The following is a 7,865-nucleotide window of genomic DNA, read 5'->3' on the forward strand; positions in this document are numbered from 1 at the left end:
TCTTGCTTTTCTTCGTTAAGTTGCCAGCATTATCTTTTTTTTACACCATTCATATCTGCCCATTCGTATTACACAGTATTCAGACTCAGCTCGTTCTTCAAATTGACTGGTTTTTTTTACCCCACAAACACCGACGACCGACATTAATAACTGTTAATCACTCATTAGCCTGCCGTAATTTTGTTGTTTGCATTCTACGTAGGGGAAAAACGAAACCAACACGGAATAAAGTTAAGCCATTGACCCATCCAGGGGCAGTCAACGGGGCCCTGCCCCCCCCCAAGCTGAAAGCACGCTTTTTGTCTGCCCGCTCTGCCTTCCTTCAGAATGTAAACAACAACACATTCCAAAATAACCCCCCCCCCGAAAAAGGTTCTGGATCCGCCCTTAAACTACACACAAGCACGGATTGAAGTATAATGACCGGGGAAGTGCAAGTTGGCAGACAACGGGGGCGGGATACCGGGAATAAAGGGAATGGCGGCTTGCCAAAATGTGCACAGGGAGGGGATGTGGAACAATCCCCCCTCCCCCAAGGTGGGGAAAGATAAGGAAACAAAAATACATTAGAGGGTGGTGGACCCCAAGAAGGGCAGATTATGTGGATCAGGAGAGTGAATTAGACTCATGAAAATACACGTAGTCGTTTTACTGTAGGTTTGAATGGTCCGAAACGGGCTTTGGTATATCACTTTAAGAATTATTTGACCATGCACGAGAATTCAGTTTGACGTGTAGTTTTGTTTTACTGCATATGTCTTTTCATGCTGCCTGAAAAAAATCTAATTCAGCAGTTGAACGTCAAGAGACTGTCTGAAGTGTTTATATGTATTGGGGTCTGTGTTTATTGAAATGTTAGATTGAGTGTCCCGGAATGTCTCACTGAAGGACGTTTCTTGTCACTGTGCGAATCATGTGTGAGGCCCACACTTTTATTGGCTCATTTAATAAACACATCAGTCAGCGGCATATCGGGGGGGGCAGGGGGCGTATTTATATATCAAACAGGTGTGCTTTTGATTTTTTTTACCCCCCCCCATTATATATTATGTTAAATGAGCCCGAAGCCGCATTCGCTTTTTACTTTGCCCCTCCCCCACACCAATAGCTGGAGACGCTGCTGTCCTCATGCAGTTCGTCGATATCGTTTTGTAGTCGTGTTACTGTAGTCTGCACTTACATCATGCCAATGAAATACAGTTTTGAAGACATGGAGGAAGAAACGTTTTTCTTTATAACGATGGCAGAATTGATATTTTGCCTATGGAACGTTTACGCTTTGTGTCTTAGGACCAAACCTTTCTACCGATCACAGTTAACTTTAGTATCATAATGTAGGCCCTCTTTGACAACCGTCAGTTTTTCCCATGGAAGCCGTAAAAAATGCTGTTCTATGGGGTGGCGGGGGGATTGATTAACTTGGACAGTTGGAAATTGAGGGGAAAAAAACAATTTTGCCCCCTAGGCCTATCCCAACAAAAATCATGTAGACCACTAGAACATTGGTTAAAGAACTTATGATGTAACTTTGTGCATTGCACCTTATTTCACAATTATTTTTCTGACCTAGCTGGCTTAAATTTGCTTTGGTTTCCATCCGCTGTAAATATTACATATACATACATACATACACATATTATATAATTTTGTGAATAAAAGAACCTTACTAATACGGGCGATTCACAGTAGCGCACCTCCAAGAGTTTACAACGCGTTGACCAATCACAGTGCGCAAAATTTGTCGACCCTTTCCAAACGCGCATTGAGTAGACAGACTTCGCAAACTGTGATTGGCCAACGCGTTGCAAACTCTTGGAGGCGCACTATTGTGAAACGCCCGTATTGCTGTCACGCTTTGTTCAGGAAGATGACAATTCGTTTCTGGCTCCGCTTAGTTACTCGTATTACATTTTGCTACCAATACTCGTGTTAAAAACACCAAGATATCAAAGGGCTACAAGTATGTGTGATCGCGAATACCGCCGAGTGGCAGGTGGAACTAGGAAGACTCCAATATTGGCAATGCGTGGAGATATGCACATGATGTATACACAACTCAAACTGCCAGCACTGTGTGGATTATGGGTAAGATATTTTTTAGAGAAATATTTCTGTACACAAAAGCTATATATGACTTAAGATTTCATTCTGGAGAAATGGTATGTTGGACTATATATAAATGGGACTCTCCTTGTCACATTTAGCGTGATTTTTTTTGGGGGGGGGACTGTTATACTGATAAGAGTTCCACAATTCTGGCAACATGCATAATAGAGTAAGCGAGTGCTTTTCAGTTGGTAACAATTTTCTTTCAAAAATTCAACCAACATTTATAAGAAGCTGCCTGGTACACATTCCGAGCTTCTTGAATTTCGCAAAGATTTGAAGAAATTGATGAGGACTGCCTCCTCCATGATGTCAAGCCCCTAGACCAGAATACTTCCACGATGCTCTTCCTTTGCGAAGCCTTTGCTCTAACAGCCTGACTGTTGGGACACCATGTTGGTGGCACACGTCTTGGGCAGCTCTACGCCCCGGTGCAAGAGGTTGGCTAGGTCGCTGCAGCCGCTGCAGCAGGGCACAAAGGCGCAGAAGAAGCCGTAGAGGATGCCACAGAAGATCCCGATGGGCCAGCCGAAGATGAACAGGATCAGGATCCAGACGATGCTCCAGAGCCAGCTGCAGTTAGCCATGGAAGAGGAGTGGGAGGTGCGGACGACGGTTATTCGACTTTGGAGGATGAAGCTGGGAAAAGGTGCGGGTTTCGACGCGCGTCTGCTAATACGTTGTTGAACTCATACAGTCTACGGACAAGTTTCTGCATAATGATATCAAAATTAAAAACCTAATGTTGAGAGCAATGTTTCGAGTTTATAGGGCTTTTTAAAATATAGGCAGTTAATTGACTAAAACGCTGACAGGTACTGCTGGCCTGTTATACCTTCAATAGAAAGCTTGCAGGTAACAAATCGGCATGCTGCACATTTGCTTATAAATTGAACACAATGAAACTTCACAACAAATTTCCCGAACGATGTTTCTCTCGAAGTTTGCCCTTTTGTGGAAGTGAGAATAAGCTTTCTGTATCTCCATGACGTAGTGACTGGTTCGCCATCAAGCTATAGGCCTAACGATGTAGGAGTGTATCTGCTCATAACAAGCAATGCAGCCAAGCATGGAATGGTAGTATCGCTATGTTGCTGTCTAGCATTAAATTAAGCCTGGTGTCCATCTTGTCGTTTGGAACACAGGCGGTCCGCAAGACGAGAAGACGTGATGACTATAGTTGACTATAGACCGACTAACAGCGCTCGGTGTGTGGTCGGACATGTCTAGTCGACAGTATGCCCGTTTCACAATAGTGCGCCATCAACAGTTTGCAACGCAAGGGCCAATCACAATGCGCAAAATTTGTCGACCCAATGCGCGTTTGGAAAGGGTCGACAAATTTCGCGCGGTGTGATTGGCCAACACGTTGCAAACTCTTGGAGGCGCACTATTGTGAATCGCCCATATTGGGACCAGGCTCAGGGCCGGGTGTGGTCGAACCGCTGGTTACCAATAACATATTTCATTTATCATTACAGAGGGAACCGTTCACATGAAAATTATTGTACGAGATTTCAGTGACTTTGTACGCTGCGAGAATCGCGGCCTACGCTGAAATTTGAGTAACAATGAGATAATTAAGGCCTACTGGGGTCATTCAATTGTAACTTAATAGCGCATGCGCATTGTTAAAAAGCCACTGACTACTGGCCTAACAATAGTTCGCGCTCGAACTTGCCCCTTGTTGATCACCGGGGTGTAAAATTGTAAGCATTAAAAAATTGGTAAAATTAGTTGAACTAAGCGAGAGTGACATCGTTGCACGCCGGTCATGCCAGCATGCGTGTTTGTTTGAGGATACCACGGCTACTCGACGCAGACAGTCGGTGAATCCTGTTTTCCATATCAACGTAAGAAACGCAGACAGCAACGCAACGCAGACATATGGAAACATATCAAACGGGGGTGTCGCCGACAAGGCAGATAAACAGAAACCAGCCCGCGAACGATCGGCAAAGTTGAGCCAAGTTCAACTTTGTCGACTGTCTGCGTCGAGTATTCGTGGTATCTCCATACAAACACGCATGCTGGCATGACCGGCGTGCAACGATGCCTAGTTCCACGAATTTTGCCCGTTTGCCCGTCCTTAATGCTTTCATATTAATGCTTACATATTACACCCCACTGTTCGACTAAATAGCTGACTGTCGATGAAATGCGTGAAACTGGAGTAGAGCTTTGGCATCATGAGGCAGTAATGTCAATTTGAAAGGGTATTTTCCGCAGAATATCACGGAGTATCGGATGCCATATTGTTTCAATTTTTTGGGTGGAATGACGTCATGCACCGTGTCTCCTATTCGTGTCTGCGTCTTAACGTCTTGTGTTCCGTCTGCGTTACAAACGACCATATGGAAAGTTTTTCGATCGTCCGTGGGCTGGTTTGCGTTTGTCTGCGTCGTTGGGGACACCTCCGTTTGGCATGATACGTCGGTGTTGCAGTTTGCGTCTTGATTGCGTTGCTCTCCGCGTTTCTTACTTTGAAATGGAAACGAGGCAAGCACATCAAGTGCAGAACAGTACATCCGATCAACCAACAAAAACAAGCATGCATTTACTCCATGGAGCTCCACACGTTGGTTGTGGTTAACAGAGCTTAACACATTGCATGGCTTACCCTCGTTTTTTTGGGGGGGGGTGTTGAAGGTTGATACCGGTAACAAATCAGCAGATGGAAAAGTTGTATCCAAACTACCCACCTCTTCCATGCTCATACTGTAAGAGGCCTGATGACCAACTGATGCACTTAAAAAAAACAAAAACTTATTACACAATTTTTCGATCTGCTCGCCGGAACAAAATAAACGAAAAAAACTGACTTACCCCCACCACAAAAAGTTTGAGGCACGTGCAGGGAACTGAACATAAAAAATGGATTTGTACTTACAAGGGCGGATTTCTTCCTGCAGTGTCTGTCCTGACTGTGCACTGATTCACTCTAGACTAGTTATTTAGCTCCTTTTATCCACCGCCGTAGTGAATGTGTTAGTGTAGCCTGAGATATTACAGTCAAGTCGTTATAAGACGTTTGAACCTGACTGGCTGATGGCACACTCTTATTCGCTGTTCTTGAGAAGTTGGCAAGTCAGGAAATTTGGTAATCGCTGACCTTTCTCTAATTCTTAGGAACTTCCTCTACAGTGTACATTGACCAATCACTGGAAAGGTTTACAGGAAACGACCACGAGTGACAGGCTGTATAGCCGCAGTTGTGAGACATCAGGAAAGTCAACACCTGGGGCCGATTTCATAGAGCTGCTTAAGCACAAAATTTGCTTAAGCGGGAAAAAACTTTGCTTGATAAATCAGTTAACCAGCCAAAATTCCATGTGATGTATATTGTCTTGGGATTGTATTTAGCTGTTTTTTGGTTAGCATGACAACCAAATAGAGTTTAAGTTGGTAACCTTTGTTTATTAAGCAAAGTTTTTTCCCGCTTATTATAAGTAAATTTTGTGCTTAAGCAGCTCTATGAATTTTCAAGATTTTTTTTTGCGTTGGGGAGATGTAAAGTGGATCGAACTTTCGACAACGCCACTTTTTCTTTCTAAAAGCAGATTCTACTTAAGCGACCAAAACGTGGCCATTGGCTTTTCTGCCTTCAAAGCAACATGAATCAAGTTTAGGTTACGACCATTTCGTTTACTGTAATTAAGTTCTTCAATTGTTACTGGCGTCAAGAGGAAAAAATTAGGGATGTCATCAATGACATAATCATCGATCTTTGTTCATCGATTGAGGTATTAACAGGTCTTCTGAGATATGAAAACAACAAATTTGTCAAAAATTACATTATTTTGTATTTCGGGGTTAGAATGATCTTTTTTGAATAATAAAGGTGGGGATGAAAGACACTTTAATACAAATTTTTGTGCAGTATCAGGATGCTAAGAAATTGATTGTAATTAATAGTCTGCTTTGAAAAGTTACCGTTAGGCTAGGAAATTAGCAACCCAGTATTAGAATAACTCAGTATTCTTCGGCAGATCACGATTTAAGAATGGCGTTAGCTATAGTCCGTTAAATTTTATTCTTTTTGGGCAAAGGATGCATCGCTGAAACTTCCATCAAGAATTTAAACGGCTGGGGTGACCTAGACCCGTGTCAGGGACTGGGGGATAGAGTGTTGCAGGGGGTGGGGTGGTTTACACTTGAAACGCGGGGGGTCTACACTACAAACACAAGGGGGCTCTCACGGTCCATACTGTAATATGCATACAAGTTTACAAAGCCCAAACCTTGTATCAAAATAGCGCATTTGTGCCTTTTTAGCATTTCTCTTTTTATATGAGTACGAAATTAATGTCGTATGTTTAAAAGTCAAACCATACTCAAAATTAGCCTTTTTTTCTCTGCCACGAAAAACTGGGGGATACATCCCGACCCCACCCCTGTGATCTACGCCTATGTATGGCGGGAACTGGCCATAAACGTAGATCAAGCCAACTTACCTCGCCTAAGGCAGTTACCTGGACTGCCTGATCAAGCTGATGAAAAGAATACCGATCTGTGCAGGCTTTTCCTGTGGGTTTCACATTTAATAACAAATCTCAGGCAACCAGTTTGGCGACAATCTCTCACTCTTCACTTTAATGATAAATACTCACTGCTTCCGAGTAATGCATCAGTGACGTGCATATACGTATACATGTATTCCACATTGACACGATTACGGAATGTCAGGATTCATCAGAATGTTAAGAATTGGTGTGTTGTCTGGTTTCTCATATCCTTTAACCAACATCAAATAAAAATAAATGACAGACAAATACGGGCGATTCACAATAGTGCGCCTCCAAGAGTTTGCAACGCGTTGGCCAATCACAACGCGCCAAATCTGTCGACCCTTTCCAGGCGTGCATTTGGTCGACAGATTTCGTGCCTTGTGATTGGCTAATTATAACGTGTTGCAAACTCTTGGAAGCGCACTATTGTGAAACACCCGTTGATGGACATGATGAGCAAGTCTCTCATCAATTGAAGTTGCAACAATCTCAGGTGCATATTTCCTATGGTCAAGTGGAGATGCGTAATTGATTGCATTGAGTGGTAATTAATCATGATCAGTTAAATTCACTGCTGAAAATCAGGCAATTAAAACAGGGGCGTAAGGCAGTTGCGTACTATCCAGCGGGGTCCTCTGGAGACATTTTGCTGTTTAAAATGTTTAATTTAAGATATAAGATAAGATTATACGCCTATGGCAGCTACTTCATGACCAGACAGTGAGCTGTGTGCGTGTTAATGGCGAAGATTGTGATTGGTTTCATTTTCAGAGTGGAGTCCGTCAGGAATGCGCAGCCGTCTCTGGCCTGTTCATCACGATAAACCGACTGGACTTCAAAAGTGTCCAGCAACATTCCTGGAGTGTACCTTAAAGAATGCCACCTGACTGGTCTGGAGTACATAGATGATACAGGTTGAACTCTCCTCCCCCAGATCTAGCCACCATTTCTGAAACTCTGAAGATATATGGGGAGGAGGCCTCCAAGCCAGGGTTGGTTGTCATCTGGAAAAAGAGCATGAGATCATGATAGTCCGTGACTGCAAGTGCCCCGAGTTGGTCCTTGTAAACGGGAACCCCGTGGAATGCGTAGAGGACTTCATCTACCTTAGCTCAAAGATCCATCATTCAGGAGACATTGGTCCAGAGATTGCGGCAGAAATGCCTTGGCAAGTGACATCTTGGGCAGCCTCTGGCAACTTGTATGGCGCCACAACATCATTGTTGCCACAAAGACGAAGGATAACACCTC

At 43.5% G+C, this 7,865-nt stretch overlaps 1 protein-coding gene across 1 annotated transcript; it reads right to left on the bottom strand.

Annotated features, from left to right (window-relative positions):
• Positions 1-780: 780 nt before the first annotated feature.
• Positions 781-5,175, bottom strand: LOC147799810 (uncharacterized). Its single transcript, XM_087132632.1, has 2 exons — positions 4,997-5,175; positions 781-2,818 (listed from the first exon to the last, which is right to left on the bottom strand). Exon 2 carries the CDS (start codon positions 2,691-2,693, stop codon positions 2,475-2,477), a length of 219 nt encoding a protein of 72 aa, XP_086988758.1. The 5' UTR covers positions 2,694-2,818; positions 4,997-5,175; the 3' UTR covers positions 781-2,474.
• Between the last annotated feature and the right edge of the window lie 2,690 nt (positions 5,176-7,865).

Source organism: Acanthaster planci, linkage group LG02, assembly GCF_054643075.1.
Source record: "Acanthaster planci isolate LZ-2023a linkage group LG02, COTS_SCS, whole genome shotgun sequence".
Lineage (NCBI taxonomy): Eukaryota > Metazoa > Echinodermata > Asteroidea > Valvatida > Acanthasteridae > Acanthaster > Acanthaster planci.